Raw genomic sequence first — 21,868 nt, 5'->3', positions numbered from 1 at the left:
TGTGGTTTTGAGGTGGCTGAGGTGGTACCTGTTTAATTTTTGTGCCAATCATTGAGCCGCTGATGTCAATGACAAAGATGACATCTTTAGGAACTACAGGAAGTCCTCGAGGTGCAAAGTAGTGAACAAAGTAGCCATCATCCACCTGGAGAAAAAAAAACAAATAACAACATCATGATGCTACATGGAGACTACTGCTATTCTGATACCAACAATCAAGTAGGTTAGTGTGAAGACCTGGATGTCCCCCATGGGGTCTTTGAGCTCCACGTCATACTGAATGACGAAGTCTGCATTGAGACCGCTGGGAGAGATGTTCCTCTGTTGCTGTACGGTGGGAGTGTAATGCACATGTGCGCAGTGAGGATTCTGCTCGACCTTAGTTGAAGGAGGAGGTTCTGCATCTGCTAAAAGAGCAGTGAGAAGCAGAGAAACCATATCTTTGAGATTTGTTGGTCTGAAGCATTGGGTTGACGTCACAAAAGTGCTTTCTTTAACAGTACCTTGAACACTGTTTGTGAGCAGTCGGCTAGTTCGTAGTGGCAGAGCTCTGATGAAGCTGATGCCAGTCCTCTCTGATATGCTGACATCCAAGGAGATGTTCTGCACGGGTTGACCAGGTCGTAGACCCAGAGAGAGCTCATATCGGCCAAGCCGTCGTGATAACAGCTCCTCATAAGACAGTGAGAAGGACACGCGAGTCCCAGGAGGCACGTTAACTGCTACACGGAACTTCTCTATCTCGCGTTCCCTTTGGAATACAATATAAGTTAATCAGATTCCAGTTCTTCATGGAAAATATAAATAAAGTGTTTGTCCTTGTGTCCTGAGATAACTCTTCCTCCAAATAAATGATTTTGATTTCCATTTACTTTAAGGATGATCCAACAAAAAAAGATCTATAGTTTAAAACATCTGCAACAACTGTATAAGAACAATTTGAGAGATTTTCTCAACACATCCATTTCTAAAACAGCATGTCTGTAGGGGCAAACCCGAAAAGTAAATGAAATGTGACCTATTGCATTTTTTAGTAAATGCCTGCACACTGGGATTCTGCCAAAAGCAAGTCCCAGTGGAGAAGGTATTTAACAGATTTTGGACTGACTTTGTAGCAACAAGTCCCGCAGTTTTCCCCTGCTTCTTAGCGGTATCATAGATCTTCCTGGCATCAGTTCTCCTCTTCACCTGAGCCACATACACCTTACCATTTGAGGTGCTAGGAATAAACAAAAGACAAATCAGTGCAGAAAGCATAAATATTTTGTTTGATAAAGATCATACAGGCCAGTCTAGTTCATATAGTTGTAATATGCTGTTGGTTGATGGCAAAACCAATTTTCACTGGATCAAACATCAAATTTAAAACATACCTCAGAGTTTCTCAAAAAAGCAGTTTCTCATTATTTTAATTTATTTGACTCACAATGTGACTTCATATCTCAAAGTTGTGACTTTATTTGCATAGGTGTGATTATCTATTGCATTTGTGACTATATCTGAAAATGTAATTTTATCATAATTGTGACAATATAAATATTGCGTCTTCATTCTTGCAATTATGACTTTTTCCTCATTGCTGTGACTTATATCTTACATTTGCTCACATTATGATCTTATATCTCACCTTTGTGATAGGCAATTGCGACCATCTCAAAATGTGACTACATCTCACAACAGTGACTATATCACTGTCATATCATAATTGCGATCTCACACTCACACTGACTGTATTCCTTATTTTAAACTTTCTTTCACAAAAAATGCAGAAACAGGCTGTCAAACCAAACAGCTAGTGACATAGCTAGAAAATGTCATTTCCCTCAGTCATAGCCATTCCGATCCCCTCAGCTCTCAGAGCAGGAGCATTTCTCCTGCATAAACGCCCACACGAAGCGATCCATACTCTCTTTGTGTCTTTACATGAGGGTCAAGGAGAGAAAATACTAACGTAGGGTCAGCAAATATATTTAAATAAAAATCAACAAGAACCAACCAAAATAAACCAACAGCCTTGAAAAAGAGCTTGTTTGAATAAGAGCAGGGTGAATGGACAGTTTAAGGCACAGTGGAAAATGAGGCGCCTGTATGTATGTGTGGCACTGAGAGGTCTGGGATCACTGTGCATGTGACACTGTGAACAGAGCTCTCAGTCACAGTTTAACAAACACTACTGCTCTAAAGAAACACATTTGCTGCAGCTATTTTAAAAAGTACAGAGCCTGGTGGAAGTGCCTGTCTGTTTTTGTTCGTACAAAAGAGTGTGATACCTTCAGCATGTGTATACATCTGTAATGTACATTGAAACTTGAAACCCTGCTTTGTTGATGGATACATGTGTGCATTCTTCATGCATGTGCGTGTATTTATGTACACGTAAATGTGTGAGCGTGTGTACTTTGGCCATGTGCCTTGGTAAACTCTGCTGGGTAAAAGAGAGAGTGAACAGAGCCAGTGCTCGTCATTTTCTCTATTAGCTCTCTGAGTTTTCTTGACAAAGCCTGCTATTCATCTGGCCTGAACGTTCTTTACTTTTGACCCATGTCAGCTTCCAAATCCAGCCACTTTGTGCTTTATCAAGCTGTTATGGAGCCTTATTTGTGGGAATATATTTATATTTAGCATTCATTTTTGGAAAAGGGGTTTACATAACTCACTCATATCTGGTGAGCAAATATGAATTCTTTACAATGTCTCTCATATAAGTTTTATTACAAAAGTCCTCTACAAAAAAGGATGCAAAAGCACCATACGACACCATACACCATACGATGATCTTTTTGAAGCTTCTACTGGTTTGGAACAACAAGAGAGTGCAATGGAAACAGAATGATCATTTTTGTGGACCACTTGTATCATATCAATATGACTATATTTCAAGTCTTTAGAAGACATCAAAAGCTTTTTTTCACGAGTTCACACTTACATATAATTAAATAGCGTAAAGGTTATGCGTATTTGTCGTACTGTCCGAGGGGAGGGCTCCAAGCTCGGATTTGGCCCGAACCCAGAGTACTCCATCCCAGGTTGGGATAGGTATAGTTAGAAGTGAGGAAATGTGGTGGTGGAAGGGATGCTGGACAATTGTCATAGAACAGAGGTAAGTCTGCTGTATATATACCTCCTGATGCTTACTGAGTGGACTGGATGAGCTCCTCCCATGTTAATTAGGTTAATTATCTGAAAGTGCTCCTCCCGAACTTTGTTAATAAAACATCAATCAGACCAATTTTATGTCGCCAGTCACTTGATATCTTACACTTAAGTTAGATCTTAACTCAAGAACCGCCATCAGCTGATTCATTGAAAAAATCCAACTTAAAAGAATCTGTTCACTCGTGAATGTGCCAAGGAGGCCGGATATTGGGATTTTTTATGCGAATATAAGTGCATTTGTCACACAAGCTATTGTATGGCTTTAAAAGACTTGAAAAATAATGTGTAATTTTTGTGATAATTTCATGGTGCTTTTGTATCCTTTTTAACAGCTTGCAAGTTCCCATTCATGTAACTGCATGGAAAAGAGCAAAATGTCTTTGTCTGTGTTCAACAGAAGAAAGGAAGTCATTATTGAAATGACATGTGGAAGTCGAGTAAATTATGAACTTTCACTTTTAACTGTGGTAATCTTTTAATTATTTCTGTAAATCAGATCTGAGCATCAAAATATTTTCCCTTTTGGTCACAAAGCACTTCTTTCCACATGAACAGATCATTAGTACAAGTACAACCCTGCTGTGTCTATTCAGGGAAAACTTCCAGCTTAAGCCAAGTGATACTCAATTTAATTGCAATATCCACTGATTTTTAAACCAATCTGAAAGCCAGAATAACAGAAAGAAATGTGGTGTAATTTGTGACTCACATGGTAAAGTTGGAGATGAATGCAGAAGAGGACAAATCCACCTCAAAGGCCGCCTCCTTAGTGATGTTGAGCTGGTTCCACACGGTGCTCTCCACTGTGGTTACAGCATAGCGAGACACTACAGAACATCGCACATGGTAATCCGTCACCTTGAGCTAAGGGCACAACAAAGACCAAAACATGATACATTAATATGCCAAGTCACATTATACACAAAGTAGGGGAAAACAGGGCTAGTTGTCACACCTTTTATTTCAAAAGTCTTGGATATTAAAAAAAACTATTAAACATTCCCACGGATTCAGTTTATTGACATTCTTTCCTGTGTGACAAATAGCCCCAATTTCCGCTATCTGTACACATGAACATGAATATTTTAAAGTTGACCGGGGCTATCTGACATAAGACACCAATTTTAAAACGACTTGCTTTATCAAACAATTTGTATGATTAGCGTGTTACTGTTGATTTCTCAGGGCTTTTGAACTGATGTCAGAGCTCAGTATACAGAACATCTTGATGTTTACTTGAACCTGATTCAGACCACATTGGTCTGGCAACAGAAAAGCCAATCTGAACACTGCATACAACAGCATAGTGCTACAAGAAGCTTTGTATATAATTGTAAATTTATAGGCAAGATTGTGACACAATCAGGTATTAAAATAATTAGAGCAAGATGATACAAATGAAGACCAGTTAAGACTAAAATATATCCGAAATTTGAGCTTCTGGAAGTACAATTTTAAGATTACAGAATGTCTTGTAAAAATAAATAAATTAATTAATTAAACTTAAACACTTTAAACGCTTTGCACTCTGTGTCCAGTGACAGATTTGGATTGTTCTGGTCATATTGCTTATAGCTCATTCTTGTGTATTTTTACAGGAATAAACATTTGGTTTCTTGGTTTCTAAAATGAAAAGGAACTCATGGGTCAAAAGGCTAGAACACTATTTGGTGATTTATGGAATTTCACAATAAACCCAAGTAAAACAAAATAACAGAGGCATTTATCTTAATATTTACAGTTTAGTACAAAACAAAAATATAGCTTTTACTGTCATACTTACTGCTGGTTTTGCTGCTGAGGTCTGACGTCTCGGTCTCTGAACAAAAAATAAATAAATACAAGTAGCATGTCAGGCTTATAGATTTTTTCTTGATATCTTTTGACCAGAGTGTATAATGTATACAGCTGTATTTAGTAAAAGTATGCCACGTAAAAGTATTCTCAGTGAAGAATTATTTCCAGCTGGGCGTTATAAAGACCCAAAAAACCCACAAATCTGTGTTTGTTCTTACTAATTCCTTAGTGCAACTTAGCTGTAAGTATCCATTTAAACTTGGTAAACTTTGATTAACTTAAATTACCAACCATAAATTTTCCTTTGAGGGCAGAGGCATAAATGAAGAAATAGTTTGAAATGCTGTCAGTATTCTCAGATGCCAGTGGTTTGGTCTTGATCTTACATTGAAATAGACTGAATCAAAGTCATTCATGAAAGGGGTGGAAATTGAACTAAAATACTGTACACACAAGGCCACTGGAGGATTTTACATGTTAACTTTAGACACAATTCCCTGCTGTGCCAATTTATTACCACATCTCCTGGAGATTGCTGCAAATATAAACAAAATGCTAAATATAGGAAAGAAAATGTGTCTCTGCTACTATGAATTTCCAGTACACTTTAAATGAAACCACTGTGAAGATATTACATCACATTTTATAATAGGGGTGAATTCAGGTTGACACTTTTTGCCATTGAGATGACTGAGGAAAAAGTGTTGCAATCAACCTGAATTCACCCTAATAAAACAGCTGCTAAGTAATCATGACATAAAATTATGTTAAATAAATGCAAGAATTTGCATAATATGTGAATGCAGAAAATTCATAGGGCAACACCTTCATGATATCCTCCCTTATCTTTCTGCTTTCCTTATTTGACTCGAAATTAATCCATAAAACATTCATACAGAATTCTAATTGGGGTTTTTTTTCGCATAGGGAATCTTTATTACAACTAACGCAAAATATAAACTACATCTTTTAGAAAACCCTGCAGCTCGGAATAATTAGACTATTATGATTTCCAAAAGACATTTTATTTACCTGCCTCTCGTTTGATTTCGTAAGACATTATCTAGATGCAAAAAATAAAATTATTATTTAAGTAAATAAACTCTATTTATAGAATGAAATAACATTCCACTAGAACCGAAATTCCTCAGACGTTTTCGCGCGTAATTATGTGACGAGGAGCACTTTCAGTGTAGCACAAAATAGAATCGGTCACTCAAAACAAACTTCACGTTTTACTCTTTTACTTTTCAGGGGAAATGTCACAGAACAAAGAGAAAAATAACTACCAAGTGCAAAAATATGAATAATAGTTTTATTACCAAGTACACATACCTGGAGAGGGACTGAGTGCGCGCCCGCGTGCCCACATCCAAAAGAAACAACAGTAAGTAGGATGAAAACAACTGCGTGGACAGTCAAATCCAATTTAACATCCATGCTTTCAGTTTATGTGGGAAAACCAAAACCACTGTTTTGCTCGTAAGACGAGTGCGTAAGGTCTTCCACTGACTTCACATTTTACTGCACACAGTTGTTTATAAAAGGGGTAGTATTGCCCCCTCCCTTCCAAAGAGATCCTAAAAATGATACTGAACCCACGATAATGCCATGAGAGAGATGGATGCTCATTTAGACTGAATAAATACCTTGGGTGTAATGACAAATGTGTTTCGATCATGCGCAGGTATTTGTGGGTTTCAAGGGTAGCTCTTTTCACGTGTACATGCTGGAAATTTCGCCACGGTTTTGGGGGGCACAAAAACCCACAAAACATTAACCCGTGAATGCCTACAGTTCTAAAAATGTTTGCCAGCTCTCCAGCCGTTAAATAATTTTTCCAAACCACGTACTGTCGCTATATTTTATGTAATTGGATAACTGCATTTTTACTATAGAAATCTCAGTTAGGCTGGAATACACTTTTGGAGAGGCTCTCATGGACATACTAATAAATTATTAAGTGTGAGGAGTAAAGTGTCTTGAGACTGCTCTTGTGAGATATTAGATGACTAATATAGATTTATTTGTTTGGTTGCTGTCCATGGTACTGGTAACTAACTGAACAAGCTTCTGAATACTGTACTTAATGAACGCATAAAAAGGGCATTATTACCAGCTCTTTGAAAACAGTATTAAAACAGCCAGATTAATAAAATAAAGGCTACATTCAGTCATACTATAGGGATTTCACCTGTTTTCTAACTAAACATTTTAAAATAAGAAAAGGTAAAAATAATTCACTCTTTAGTTGCGATATATATTTCAACTTGTAACATTATGCCACCATCTTATCAACAAAATACCAAAATACTTGATTTTTAAAGTTTAGTTTGAAAAACTAAAGTAGGATTCAAAAGTCCAAGACCACTAGTGAAAACGCACTATTTTTTTTTATTTTCTAATTTAAAACAGCATATATGATCATCATAATTTAAAGGAGTTTAAAGAGTTCATTTAAAGAGTTGGGAAAAACTACATTTCATAGTATCTTCCTTTTAGCTTTCATATAAAAAAATACAACAAAAAAAACATTCCCAGATGTGGTCTCAGATTTTTGGACCAAACTGTGCATAATCAAGTCTTGATAATCTTAATGAAAATACATGCTTTTGTCCTTTTTTATATTCTTCCTCCAACCTTGCTATCCATTTACACAATCTATACATGTGTAGATTAATTGTGTGTTTTTTTTTATGATTATAGATGTTCAGGTACAGTCCGGAGTGCTTCTTCTGTCTTTCTTGCGATATTCACATTCTGGAATGCAAACAAGAAATCCCTTTTAGACATTCATCAGAGTTTAAAAATCATCATTCCATAGGGTTTCATGACTTACTGTGGGTTTGTCCCTGTGAGTGTTCACTGCTTGGATGTTCAAATAGAAGGATTCCACTTTGCATCCTGCAAGGAGGGCATAAAATAACACATGACAGTATTTATTGCTCAAAAGTATGTGCAGCACTTTCCATGAATAGGGTACAGAATAATTTAAGTCATTTGTAATGAGGGAAAATCATACCTTTAAGACATAACAGGACACCAAATTATGTTTGAAATAAAGTCATAACTATACCGACTCACCATAAGCTATTGGAGTCAGTTTGAGAACAGTATGCAGAGGACACTTTAGATATGGTAGATCATCTGTGGAGAAATCAGAGATGTATAATTGGCACAGATGATGCTATCAAAGTGACCAATTGCGTTTCATAGTCTGTGACAGCAGTGGCCGGTTGCTTTTGGTTTAGACCTGCATTTTTGTCCAGAAAGTAGGCCAGTAGACAACGCATGACTGCCTGGTGGCAGATGACCAGCACATTCTCTTGTCTCTCAAGCTCCATTATGACTGGCTCTAGACGGTGCACCAGGTCTTCATATGACTGCAGAACACAGAAAATGGCATTTTTCCCTATATATTTCCACATACAAACTCTTTTTTGTTGTGGACAGAACTCACTTCACCCTTTGGATATCGGTAGCGGTACTTGTCCTGGTCTCTTAAGGCAAACTCTTCTGGATTGGTTGCCTGAATTTCCTCATACGTCATCTCCTCACATACACCCTTAAAATGTCCAGATTTAACTCTGTTACATATGCATTTCATGTGCAATTGTGCATACAACTTTAATTCAGAGCATCACTAGCTTACCGCATCGATTTCATTCAACGCCTTCCACTGTTCATACGGGACGCCCAGTGCCTCTGCTGTCTGTATGGTCCTTCTCATGTGGCTGGTCCACACCTTCAGGTCCTTGATGGATTGACCCCTGATGAACTCGGAGAGGGCCCTAGCATACTGAGCAACAAGATAGATGCAATTCTAATCTACATCTTTGTGTTTAAGGAAGGTTCGAATCAAGTCACAAAAAATACATGGCTTTTTATGCTAGAAGTAAAATATTTACAGTCTGCAGGAGAAGTTGCGATATTCTTTCCTTTCCTTTTGAAATGTATATCAGAGTAAAACGGCTTCTTGAACAAGAAAGAATGTAGGGCGGGACTTGATTTTGACCATGGGGAATTGATTTCATGTGAGTGACAGCCAGGTGACAAGTTGTCCCACCCTTACACATGCACAGTACGATGATTTAAGCGTTTAGACGTTTCAGTGTGGAAAAGCAACTTTGCTAGTGTGGCATTTCGAAACAAAAATGTGGTTAATGTGGACGTAACAGTTTACCATTAAAATTGGTACACTTTGACACTTTGAGGTGTAAACTGAGATTTTATGTTTAGTTTATTATCTAAATCAGAGGTTCCCAAACTTTTTGCCTCGGGCCCCCCCTATACATATGGGTCACATCTCGCATATGAGCAGCTGTGCTGCATTTGATATATCTGTCGATTCATCAAGTTGTAGGGAAAATTTTCCGGATTTTTTTATACGATCAATAAGCTGAATCTTTATGTCGTTTGCCATGTCATCTATTCGTCGGGCAACGGTGTTATCTGACAGTGGGACCTGTTTAAGCTGACTCGCTATTTTTTCATTATCCATAGCTTGACACATGGCTATTGCTGCAGGGAGAATGAGCGTCTCACCAATTGTGTGTGGCTTCTTAGATTTTGCAATGAGGTATGAAACTTCATAAGATGCAGCCTGGAGTTTGCTAGTTGTTGTAGTCTGTGTAGTCAATACTTGCTTTTGACCACGCAAATCTTGCTCTTTGCGACGGAAAAAATCGATTGTTTTATCAATGTGTGTTGGGTGTTTGGTGTGTAAATGTCTCTTCATTTTCCCCGGCTTCAAACTGTCATTTGCTAGTACCTCCGTACACATTACACATTGTGGACGTGCATCCCCATCAACCTGGAGACACGTAAATCCATACCGAATGTAATCGTCTTGATATCTCCTCCGCTTTGCTGAATTTAAGTGGGCCTGCGAATGCTTGCGTTTCCCTCGCACTTTCACTGGCCCCCCCGCCAGGCTATGCACAGTTCCCACGGGTCTTTCGATCTGCCTTGGATCTGCCTCCACAGGTTCTGCCTCCTCCAGCCTCGGTGTGTCATTGTTAGATTTCGGTTCACCTGTGTTTGCTCCAGTTATTTTAGGCGTAGAATCAACGATTATATTTTTACGAATCAGCCAATGATCCATCTTATTTTCTACACTCTGAAAAGTTTTGCTAGCTGCTATTATTATTTTGTATGTTGAAACAACGGCTATATCAGCTTTTAAAACTGTGATCGCCCCCTAGTGACAATTAAGGCAAAATACAAAAATTGGCATTAACCAGAATAACCAAACATAATTTTCCCTCTCAGCTTTTCACTCGCGCCCCCCCAATGGTAACGTCGCGCCCCCCTTTAGGGGCGGGCCCCACACTTTGGGAACCACTGATATAAATCACCTTTAGGCCCTGTGAGGAGAGACCTGAGTCTCCACCGATTCGTCCCAGCAGGTTGAGCTCACTTTCTCCATGGCGGCTCAGATAGATGGATCGTGGAGTGACGTGGATGTTCATGAGGTAATACACAATACGACTCTGCATGTGATCTTGGACCCGGTTTACGAGGTATCTGGATCCCACATTAAAGATCTTAATGAAGGAGAGGTGCCTATGAAACAGAGGGGAGGAAGTTTAAAGGAGTTAAGTCAGTAAAATAAGAAATATTTGTAATATTGCATGTAATAGTTGGAAGTTATGTACAATAACATCATATTAAATTAGAGACTTTGGCAGCAGTGTACCTGTCCTTTTCCTCATCCAGGGAGACATAGGACATTTTGTAGCAATCAATACGTTTCAGGAAGTCCACCAGTGCTTCCTCTTTGTCGTAGTTTTCATAATCCGGGCTGCTTAATTTTACTTGCTGTCATAATACATCAAATAAAACAAACAAGCAAATAATAATGTTATGCTATTTAAAACATTTTTAATAGTTTCACATTATAAATGGTTTAATAAAACAATCTTACCATTATATTTGCCTCAATGATTTCAGGGTCGTCACAAATCGACTCAATGAAAAACACCTGGACATAAACATTTCTTATGAAATGTTGGTTGCTAAAAACGACAATTTTACAAAATATTAAAGTGTGACAGTAGTTTAACTGTTTTCATAATGATTTATTCTTTCATGTCAATGAACTGCTTTCAAGACAAAAAACCCCGAAAGAGTCAGATTTACGCCTGTCGATCACTGATACAATTGAACTAAATATGCGATGAAACAAATCATCCCTGACGTGAAACCATCCATGGCCTCGCTTATAAACCAGCTATTTTCAGTAATCCAAATATAGCTCACTCCAGAATTAATATTTAATATAAACAATGTTTAAGATTAGTGGGCAGGCAGTCGGTTTATGTGACAAAAAGCTGTTACCACAATTAAATGGTTTATTCGGCATACTGAGGCATCTACTTCATTGACTTCCATTCAAACAGAATGGACTCGTCTCCCCATCAGGATCCTGTCACATTTTTATCTATGAGGCTCCCCCTTGGGCAATGGCTCTGGTTTAAGCATTTTACATTAATAAATACCTTAATTTATAAAAAATATTTATTAAATATCTTGGAAAGTTACCATTTTGAGGTAACATCCCACAAATCACCATACTGAATACAATGTGTAGAAGAGGGAGACTTTAATAAAGCAGACTGTTGAATAAAAGTAAAACCCTGCTGCACCTGCCTTGTAGCCCTTCTCCTTTGCAAAACTGATGATGACGCCTCTTCTCTCCCTCGTGGTATTGGTAGCATCAAATACCTGTGAAGAGGATTTGTCAGAGATTGATTTACATTTTAAGAATTTGTTGACCCCCTTAATAACTGTGAAGAATTCCAAACTAATCCAGGAATAATAATCTTAATTGTACTGGGTTATTAATAGCTTGGACAGACAGCATAACTGTTATCCATTACATTCTTGACTCACTGCTACTTGTCCCTGCTCCTTAGCAAAGTAATTGGCAATGTCCTTCATAGCACTTGAGGCACAGGCTCTGAACACATGATGGAAATACATAGTTACAAAAGACAAATTCAGTTCTCACATTGAGTTCAAACATATTTAGAAGTTATAGTCATCTTAAATGTATTTTACCTGCGGATTTTCATGGCCTCCTCATTGTCCGGACGAAAAAATTCATAGTTCTTGTATGTCTGCACAGCCTCTCTGCGATACTGACCTAAGTTAAAGACTTTGCATACAACAGAACAATAAAAATAGTTTGTTAGCAAACAATTTATAATGTAAACACACACACTATGTGTTTATTAAATCAAAATAATGCTAAACATTATATCAGCAAATAATTTAATAATTAACAAACAATGCTTGCCATTGAGAGTACAATTAAGATTATTATTTTAATATATATCTACAGTGGGGGAAATAATAATTTGATCCCCTGCTGATTTTGTAAGTTCAAAGTGATTTTGGCACTTCCAAAGAAATTACGGGTCTAGAATTTTTATGGTAGGTTTATTTTAACGGATAGAGACAGAATATCAACCAAAAACACATTATATATAGGTTATAAATTGATTTGCATTTCAGTGAGTGAAATAAGTATTGATCCCCAAGCAAAACATGCCTTAGTACTTGTGGAGAAACCTTTGTTGGCAAGCACAGAGGTAAGACGTTTCTTGTAGTTGGTCATCAGGTGTGCACACATCTCAGAAGGGATTTTGGTCCATTCCTCTTTACAGACCCTATCAAAATCCTTAAGGTTTCTTTGCTGTCGCTTTGCAACTCGAGGTTTCAGCTCCCTCCACAGATTTTCTATAGGATTAAGGACAGGAGACTGGCTAGGCCACTCCAAGACCTTAATGTGCTTCTTCTTGAGCCACTACTTTGTTGCCTTGGTGGTATGTTTTGGGTCATTGTCATGCTGGAAGTCCCATCTACAACCCATCTTCAGTGTTCTGGCTAAGGGAAGGAGGTTCTTGTACAAGATTTGACGGTACATGGTCTTGTCCATCAGCCCCTCAATACGGTGAAGTCGTCCTGTACCCTTAAAAGAGAAACAGCCCCAGAGCATGATGTTTCCACCTCCGTGCTTGATTGTAGGGATGGTGTTCTTGGGGTCATAGTCAGCATTTCTCTTCCTCCAAACACGACAAGTTGAGTTGATGCCAAAGAGCTAAACTCTGGTCTCATCTGACCACACCACTTTCTCCCAATCCTTCTCTGAGTCATTAAATGTTTATTGGCAAACATTTGCCTTCTTCTACATGTGCCTTCTTGAGCAGGGCGACCTTGCGGGTGCAGCAGGATTTCAATCCATTGCGGCGTTAGTGTGTTACCAATTGTTTGCTTGGTGACTGTGGTCCCAACTGCCTTGAGATCATTAACAAGCTCCTCTTGTGTAGTTCTGGGCTGATCCCGCACCTTTCTCATGATCATCCGTACCCCATGAGGCGAGATCTTGCATGGAGCTCCAGACCGAGGGCGATTGATGGTTATTTTGTATTTCTTCCATTTCCGAATAATGGCACCAACAGTTGTCTCCTTCTCACCAAGCTTCTCGCTGATGGTCTTGTAGGACATTCCAGCCTTGTCCAGGTCTACAATCTTGTCCCTGATCTCCTTTGACAGCTCTTTGGTATTGCCCATTATGGTTGAGAGGATGGAATGGAAGATACAGATTCTGTGGACAGGTTTCTTTTATACACATTACGAGCTGACATTAGGAGTATTTTCTTGAAGTGACAGGACTAATCTGTGTTACACATGGGCACATAACCAATCTGTGGGAGGCAGAATTCTTGCTGGTTGGTAGGGGATCAATTTACAGGGACTTATTTCACTCGATCAAATGCTAATCAATTTACAACCTTTATATAATCTGTTTTTTTGGTTGATATTCTATCTCTATCTGTTAAAATAAACCTACCATAAAAATTATAGACCCTTCATTTCTTTGTAAGTGGGGCAACTTACAGCTGGGAATCAAATAATTATTTCCCACACTGTTTATACTGTATACGTACTACAAACATAAACAATGCTTGCAATTAAGAGCTGATCACTTACCTGATGCATACACTCACCTTGAGTTGGGACTCCAATCCAATTTAGGTACCGGGTTAACTTTTTGGAGATGTAGGTCTTACCCCTGGCCGGCAGTCCAACCATCACAATCATTGTAGGACAGTTTGTAAACTGGGGCCGTGAAGCTGTGGACCAGTAGAAAACATTGACTTTAAAGAATGAGTAAGGTTTCGATCACAAGGATTGAGATTGTTCTATATGCATTCACAAGATGATGTCAATATAACATTTATTTGATAGCCTGTACATAGAAAGATGTACAAGAAGAGGACTGGCATAGCTTATGGCAGCATCAAAAGAACATACAGGGACCCATTAAATTCTGCACTGAAACCTGTCCATCAACATTAGATTGTTGTTGATTCTATATTGATTTGTATGTCCCTGCCCTTAGATCTAGTAATGACAATTTGCTTGTCGTACCCAAGTATAAACTCTCTACTGTGGGTTGGCTTTTAGTGTTGTAGGCCCTAAGCTATGGAATAAGCTGCCCCCTAATCTTCGTGCCTCCAGACCAGATCTCAACTTAAAACTCATGTATTCACCATGCTCAGTAAATAATAATTTTCCTCTCTATTTCTCTGTCTTACACTTTTTAATTTTTTATGTTACATGCTTACTTTATCGAAATGGATGTTTTCTTTGATTATATAACTTCTCATGTTAATTATTTGTAGTTATTAGTTGTCTCCATCTGCTTTTCTGCTTGTTTGATTGTTATAATAAGCAGATTGCTTGTCTCTTTGTCTGTCAACTGTTTGTATTATTTTGTGATGCAACTTTGGGTTCTTGAAAGGCGTCTGATTCTGCATGTGCCTAATATGACGTTGTTCCCTGCACTGTAAAAAATGATTTTATGTCAAAGTAAATAAAACAGGAAAAATCATGTATCTTTTGCTAAGAATAATTTTGTAAAAATGAAAACTTTAGTATATTAAGTAAATCCTAATTATATACTAATTTTTTACTTGTAAATATTAGACATCCAACAGACAAGTGAAATTGACTTCTGACTCTCTGGCATATTTACATGCATTAATTAAGTACTTGAAGCAAATTTAAAAAAATCAAGTAAAATTTAGTCCTTGAAGAAAGGAATCTGCGCATGCGCAGAAAGAAGAAAACACGCGATGATTGAGGGATTTCGAATCTCCACTCCAACGGCTCTCGACAGGTAAGCAACAGTAAAAAACTGCATTATATTACGGATTTATAATGATTTTTTGATTAATTCAACGATTGTCTTGTCATCACTTCATGCTATACATTTGCAAAGTTTAGTGTTCTTAAGTTTAGAGACGTGCTCCAGAAAAAAGTTAAGGGAGAGGCAGAGGCAGAAAGCACCCTGTTTATTTTCTTTATTTTACAAAAGCACAATGTTTTATTTCGATTGAAAGTGGAAAAAGTAGACATTTAACAGTTTATTTTTTCATATTTCTTAAGTCTGTAATCTTTATGACCAAAAATGACGGAGTATAAGTCTAATTTGCTGCTACGCGCGGGCGCTTTTGCCGACTCAAGAGGGTTAATGACGAGTTAACTTTGTAGACGTTAGCCATATTTTTTTCTCAGTTTTAAACTTTACGTTTTACACGATTTATCAGTAATTACGCCTAAAAACCATGAATATGTCACTTAAATCATGATCTTTTTGTTTAATATTTATTTTGTGTGCAATTTTCTTTATAGATGACAAATATTGGCCACGAATTAACAATAGGCCTAAGTGAGAAGGTTCTCGTTCCCTCATCGTGCACAATATAATTCATTTCCTCATTCATTTGCTAAATCGTGCATACTATCTATTAAATGGTCCCTGCTTTTACTAAATCGTAACCACGTTGTAAATGACAATAATTCGTACTCCCAAATTCCTAATTCGTAGCCTTGATATCTGCTGTGTGTCACATGTTAGCATTAATGTGTGTAAATTGACTATGAGAGTAAGGTCATGCAGGATGTTTTTAATGATTTGGTTTAAATGAAATGAATAATGTGAATGCAAATTAATTAACTTTTAATTTAAAAGTATTAGCTGTTTACTGATTATTGTTTTTTTCTCTCTCTCTTTTCTTAATTTCAGGATATTTCTCAAATGCATTCAGCCCTTTGTGCCTCCGTTGCTGTAAACCGGTTGAGAGGGACAAAGAGAGAGACCGAACACACTGAATTGTTATTATTGTCATTATAGGTTTCTGTATATGCTTATTTCTTAATAAATTACTCTTAACTGCACATTGTCACAGTATTATTTTGTCACATTATAAGAGTAACATTTAATTTAATTTAAAATAATTACCAGCACTGCATAAAACAAGTAAAATGTATTTAAAATATCAAGTGGTTTTACTTAATTATATTAATTATATCAGATTTGTAAGTAAAAATTACTCAATATAATTTAACAGGCCAAGTTATATGTACTTATTCACTTTGTGAATTTTACTCGGCTTAGTTAAGTAGATTTACTTAATTTCCATCAATGTGAAATTTACTTGAAAAAAATTTGTGCAAAAACTTGCCTTATAAAAATTGAGTAAATTCTACTTATTGTTTTTCTCAGTGTGGTCACTATGTGTCATTTGATATCATGGCCTTAATAATCTGTATAAAAATAAAACTTCATTTTAACTTCATTAAAGTTTAAAAATATAATCTAAAAGACACTGTAAACACTTCAAATTAAAAATGAATTTCAATATTGCTCTTAGCAAATCCATGATGGTCCATTTAGCATCACCCAACTGTGGCACAATGAGGCTTACAGTTCAAAATATAGATCAGGATGTGGTAAATAAGATTAGCAAGACTGCAGACAGACTTACGCATTTAAGGGTCATGTCTGATTCTGCATGTGCCTAATATCAGGTTGTTTCCTGGTCACCATGTGTCATTTGATATCATGGCCTTAATAATCTATAAAAAATAAACATATTATTATTATTATTATTATTATTGTACTGAGACGGCAGGGTTATTCATATGACTTGGATAGCGAAAAGAGGCTGAATGTATAAAAACTACTGAAAGAACATCCCACAGCAGCAACCAAGGAATCGCATTGGTGATAGCCTTGAAGCCAACTCCAGCACTTAATATTCCTTTCCATTCCGTCGCCACAACTGAAGAAACAAAGCTCTCAAGAACACAACTTGCTGCTTGGTGCAGCTTCAAGACGCTATGTGATCAAATGTAGACAAAGGAAGCAGGCAGGGCTGAAGTTCACAACACCTGGGTTGATCATCTACAAGAGGTTAACAGCATTTAACACTAACAATTTTAGAGGACAGAAAAAAAGCAAATAGCAAAAAAGTTAAGGAAAGGCAGGTGAATTAAGATATCCCCTCACTTACAGCCTCTCCTCTGGCTTAAGGAACTGCTCATCCATGGCACCCATATCTTGAGCAGAGGTGTCTGTGTGAGCTCCTTCTGCTCGGACGACATGTCGTTGGGCCCTGCACTGCTGACTGTATGTTTAGAAACTAAGAACACATGGCTGGGTTCCCATCAACCCTGTTCCTGCTCAGGTCACCTGACTGAGGCGGGGACAGTTGGGAGGAGAGACAGGTTTGGCATGGTGGAGAGACAGAATCCTGGCTGCCATTGGTAATTGACTTAATTAACCATGAAGTTCGGAGGCTTTGATCCAGTCACTTTTGGCTTCATGAGAAAAGTGATAGCCATTCCTAAATAAAAATAAAACATTATGTTCCTGTATATATTTTCGAAACTGTCACGGTTAGTCTTAATTATATAGTGTCTTCATTTGTAAAGTTCTCAAGTAAAACAATACAATTTTATTAAAAATAAAATAAAATAAATTACACACACACAGTGTGTGTGTGTGTGTGTGTGTGTGTGTGTGTGTGTGTGTGTGTGTGTGTGTGTTTCAATTTCTTATCCAACTAGCTCTAACTTAATACTGGTTTTGATCTACAGGTTGTGATCTTATTCTTCATTAAAGTATATTCTAAATAGACACTGTAAACACTTATCTTCAAATTAAAAATGAATTTCAATATTGCTCTTAGCAAATCCATGATGGCCCATTTAGCATCACCCAACTGTGGCACAATGAGGCCTATAGTTCAAAATATAGATCAGGATGTGGTAAATAAGATCAGCAAGACTGCAGACAGACTTACGCATTTAAGGGTCATGTCTGATTCTGCATGTGCCTAATATCAGGTTGTTTCCTGGTCACCATGTGTCATTTGATATCATGGCCTTAATAATAACACCTCCTCTGCAGAAAGCCTTATGGAAAGATGTTTTAAGATGGGGCTGCTGTGATGCAGTGCAGCACGCAGACAGGATGTTGACGTCAGTCACTACCTGCAGATAACTGATGCATGTGTGGTTGCTCTTCAGATGTGGCTAGAAATGTATTAGGCATCAATGCACTGTAATGTAATGACTGAAGTTTTACAAATCATGTATTTTCCCAAATACACCTTAAAGGAGACATATCATGCTTTTAAATCGTTCCTTTTTACATATAAATCATACATTTGTAGTCTATATAAAGCGGAACTGCAATTCCTCATTATTATAGCTCCACAGGCCCCTTTTCTACCCCTTTTCTGATGTGCGTCTGAGAGCAACTCGTTTTGGTGCGGTCTCTTTAAATACAATTGAGACACTTCATACCCCGCCCCCTCTCCAGGTTGCAGAGGTGACACTCGGTTCAACTCCACCCCGTTCGGCCATTTTTGTAGTTTGATAGCAGAGATACGATTATCTAGCGGCACAGAAACGTTTTATTCACACGTTATTAACAAAATGTCAACAACGGAAGACTTGTCCAGCCAGCCTTACATGTTCGAGCCAGAGTCGGAGCGAGATAAAAATGAAGACGACGAACCTGCAGAACAACGTCTTCATGGATGTATCGCAATGGTGTGTTACTGTATTTACACATGAAACTTTGGTCTTCCGACCTTTTAACGTTACCACCGTGTCGATTTATTTTGATTAATATGTGCGAGGGAGAGAGAGCAAGACAGCGTCTAGTTTGGAGACGGTGAAGTCTTGTTTACACTTTCGCCTGGCTCCGAAGAGAGAGAGTGCGCGCGCGCGCGACCGGGGTCTCTCTCTCTGCTCGTTCTTTCAGTTAAACATGCGCCCTGTCCTATTTTTTACAGTCTATGGCCCTGTCACAAGCGCGGCAGTTCATCTACATTAGACGGTGTAATGAAGCGTGTGGGTTACTACATCCAACAACCGAACATTTTAACTTACCCTCTTGTAACTTCTGCATCCTTTAGCTTGGACTTAGAGGTCTGCACAAACTGAAGCCCGAACCCGGCCCGTACCCGCGATCATTTAACCCGACCCGACCCGACAATTACATTTACATGTTAAGCCCGAACCCGAGGTCCACTCTATTTCTCACAGCAAATAAATACCATTTTTGCAATATGTTGTATTTAATGATTGCTTGAAACGGTAAACAAATACATGTAGGCGCAGCGGCCCTCCCATACACAAAATAAATATATTTGAAATATATTTGAATATATATATACAAACGAAATGTTATTTAAGTTATTGCTGTTGTTCATTTAATTTGTTTTAAAATTCACATTTCATCCAGAGCGGTTTCTTCTCGCTAATATTTTAAAATAATATTTTAAATAAAAGTGCTTTAAAAAAACATTTCGTTTGTATATACAAACGAATTTTTTTTTAAAGCACTTTTATTTAAGTTATTGCTGTTGTTCATTTAATTTGTTTTAAAATTCACATTTCATCCAGAGCGGTTTCTTCTCGCTTTGCAATGTTTTCGCTTTCTTCTCGATGTGCAATGTGCAATGTGTGCATACAGGCTACACAGACCACAGACTGAGAGAGAGAGCCTGTGTGTCTGTGGTCTGCGTAGCCTACTATAGTGCACACATTGCACATCTGCGCACGTAACTTTCTCTCTCGCGCGTGCCGGTCACCACAACACAGCAAGCAGGCAAAGCACATGGCACGCAAACTATATATAGCCTAGCCTATTTAGTTTTTCTTAGTTACAAACCCGAACCCGACCCGAACCCGAGGCTGTTCAATAAACATTAACCCGAACCCGACCCGAAACCCGCACATTTTTCGGGACCCGTCGGGCTCGGGTCGGGTAGCAGGAGACCTCTAGTTGGACTACAAAATTGCAGCGAGAAATAAAAATGGCGGATTGCTCGAAGTGGTGGGCCAGAAGTCAATGTCCTTATTTGGCAGTTCCGCTGCAAATACTGTGACGTAATAATTCAAAAAACGTCATAGAGAACAGAAAAATCGGAACAGGTTGAAAAATAGGACCAAAACAGAATATAAAGATATCAACAAAGCACCTGAAGAGAATAATTTCAAATTTTCTGTACTTCTGAACACTCCAAATATACAACTAAATGCATTTAAGGGCTAAAAAAGTGGATTTAGCATGATATGTCCCCTTTAAACCTGTATTATTTACTTTTATTTTAAAGCTGTCAGGGCGGATTTCGCTGGAAATTGCATAGGCTACAGTCGCCCATGCCTGTCGCATTATGCGTACACAGAGAAAAAAAGCTCTGGTTGTGGATAAAGTGTAAAGTTTCAAGTTTGTTGTACCAAAATTACCCATGGGTCATTTAAAACGACAACCCTCTGACCACCTGTTGAAAAAAACAACAACAAAAAAAAACGCTGTTTACGCTGTGTATTTGTCCATACACTCTGATAAGATGTGTATGTAGGGCAGGCCCTATATACCGGATTACATGTGCCTCAATCACACTCATCCGCAAAAAGAAATAGCCTACATAGACGAAGCACAATCAAAAAACAATGTTCTTAAACAAGACTCATGTTGTTTTATTTTCTAACCGCAAGAGAGCCAAAGGTTACAAAGTTACACGTTTTAAAGGTCACATAAAGTCACAATAAATGTCAAGTGTCACAATGAATTCCTCACTTTAAAAATGTATCAATGTTATTGCACTGTCAAGATCCAAAATATATTTAAGAAAGTGGCACTTATTACTCATAACTAATTCATAACTAATTTTCTGAGCCACTTTTGCGTTATTTTTTTACCAATCCATGTGAAAGTGATTTCTACTGAATGTTCCCTTCAAGTTCACAAATATATGTATCCTAGCAGAGTACTGGTGTGCATTACAGTAATTATGAACATGCTCTACTAACAATTGTCAACCATAAAGTCTCCAAGTAACGTTTAGCTATATTTATAAATAAAAATAACAAATAAGTTATATTTTGTAGAATTTTTTTTTTTTTTTTTTTTTGCCTTTATAGAAACAGTGAAGTATAGGGACAGGACTGCAGTTTATTTTTAATGTTTCATGTGTTTATTTTAGTTGGGTTAAAAATTAAAAGTCTTTATGTTCTAGTGTGTATGTTTTCTGTTAAGAATGGTTCAAAAACAATCTTAATATAATCTCAGGAAGCTTTCAGACAAGTAAAGAGGCAGCTGTGTGCCCTCTTTGCTTTTTCCTTTTACTCTGATATCTGATATCTTTGCCCCGAGACAGCTTCCTTGATTACACATACTACACCGTGACCACATGTGCTATGTGCTTCATAGTGACTGAAATAAACATGTTAATAATTGTATCTTCTGGTTCTCCAGCAAATTTTAGCTCAATGTAGCAAACTAGAACCAAATAATGCACAAGCCAAAATTAAAATGATCAACATAAAAAAAGTGTTCTGACAGCTTGTGCTGTATGTAAGCTATCAATACTATTCATTCACTATACTTTGAACTCACCGGCACTGTCACAACGGGTTCTTCTGAGGAAGTCCTTTGGAAGCGCGTCCATCATTAGCGAAAACTAGAAGATCCGGGAAGATCCCAGCAGTGTGATGTATTTCAGACGCTCATTTTAATGTAACTGAGCAAGAGAAGCTTGTG

General features: G+C 37.7%; 2 protein-coding genes across 6 annotated transcripts in view; both read right to left on the bottom strand.

The window, feature by feature from the left end:
* itih6 (inter-alpha-trypsin inhibitor heavy chain family member 6) overlaps positions 1-6,483 on the bottom strand; it is a gene marked incomplete at its 5' end in the record, with an annotated part of 12,670 nt that extends 6,187 nt beyond the window's left edge. The window contains 7 exons of one of the 2 annotated variants that reach the window (XM_084099257.1): positions 29-145; positions 238-407; positions 504-751; positions 1,109-1,219; positions 3,866-4,020; positions 4,940-4,975; positions 6,289-6,483. In XM_084099257.1, coding sequence (XP_083955383.1) covers positions 29-145; positions 238-407; positions 504-751; positions 1,109-1,219; positions 3,866-4,020; positions 4,940-4,975; positions 6,289-6,393 — 942 coding nt within the window. The remainder of the gene's footprint in view (positions 1-28; positions 146-237; positions 408-503; positions 752-1,108; positions 1,220-3,865; positions 4,021-4,939; positions 4,976-6,288) is intronic. The other variant, XM_084099258.1, reaches the window with a different exon arrangement.
* On the bottom strand, positions 6,176-21,868 carry pfkfb1 (6-phosphofructo-2-kinase/fructose-2,6-biphosphatase 1). 4 transcript variants are annotated; one of them, XM_084099262.1, is made up of 15 exons: positions 21,725-21,846; positions 16,794-16,884; positions 13,968-14,093; positions 12,016-12,112; positions 11,848-11,914; positions 11,605-11,679; positions 10,880-10,936; positions 10,652-10,773; positions 10,311-10,518; positions 8,606-8,752; positions 8,414-8,518; positions 8,207-8,336; positions 8,038-8,100; positions 7,793-7,857; positions 6,248-7,713 (listed from the first exon to the last, which is right to left on the bottom strand). In XM_084099262.1, the coding sequence occupies exons 2-15, from the start codon at positions 16,795-16,797 to the stop codon at positions 7,654-7,656; spliced, it is 1,326 nt and encodes a 441-aa protein (XP_083955388.1). In that variant the 5' UTR covers positions 16,798-16,884; positions 21,725-21,846; the 3' UTR covers positions 6,248-7,653. The 4 variants fall into 4 exon arrangements, with proteins under 4 accessions (XP_083955385.1, XP_083955388.1, XP_083955387.1 ...); XM_084099261.1 differs by lacking the exon at positions 21,725-21,846 and adding an exon at positions 17,322-17,452; XM_084099259.1 differs by lacking the exons at positions 16,794-16,884; positions 21,725-21,846 and adding an exon at positions 17,322-17,531 and having other exon boundaries at positions 6,176-7,713.

The sequence above is a fragment of the Abramis brama genome, assembly GCF_963993115.1.
Source record: "Abramis brama genome assembly, chromosome: 22".
In the NCBI taxonomy this organism is placed as follows: Eukaryota; Metazoa; Chordata; class Actinopteri; order Cypriniformes; family Leuciscidae; genus Abramis; species Abramis brama.
Note: the sequence above shows the minus strand (reverse complement) of the source record. Positions and strands in the feature narration are given on the sequence as shown.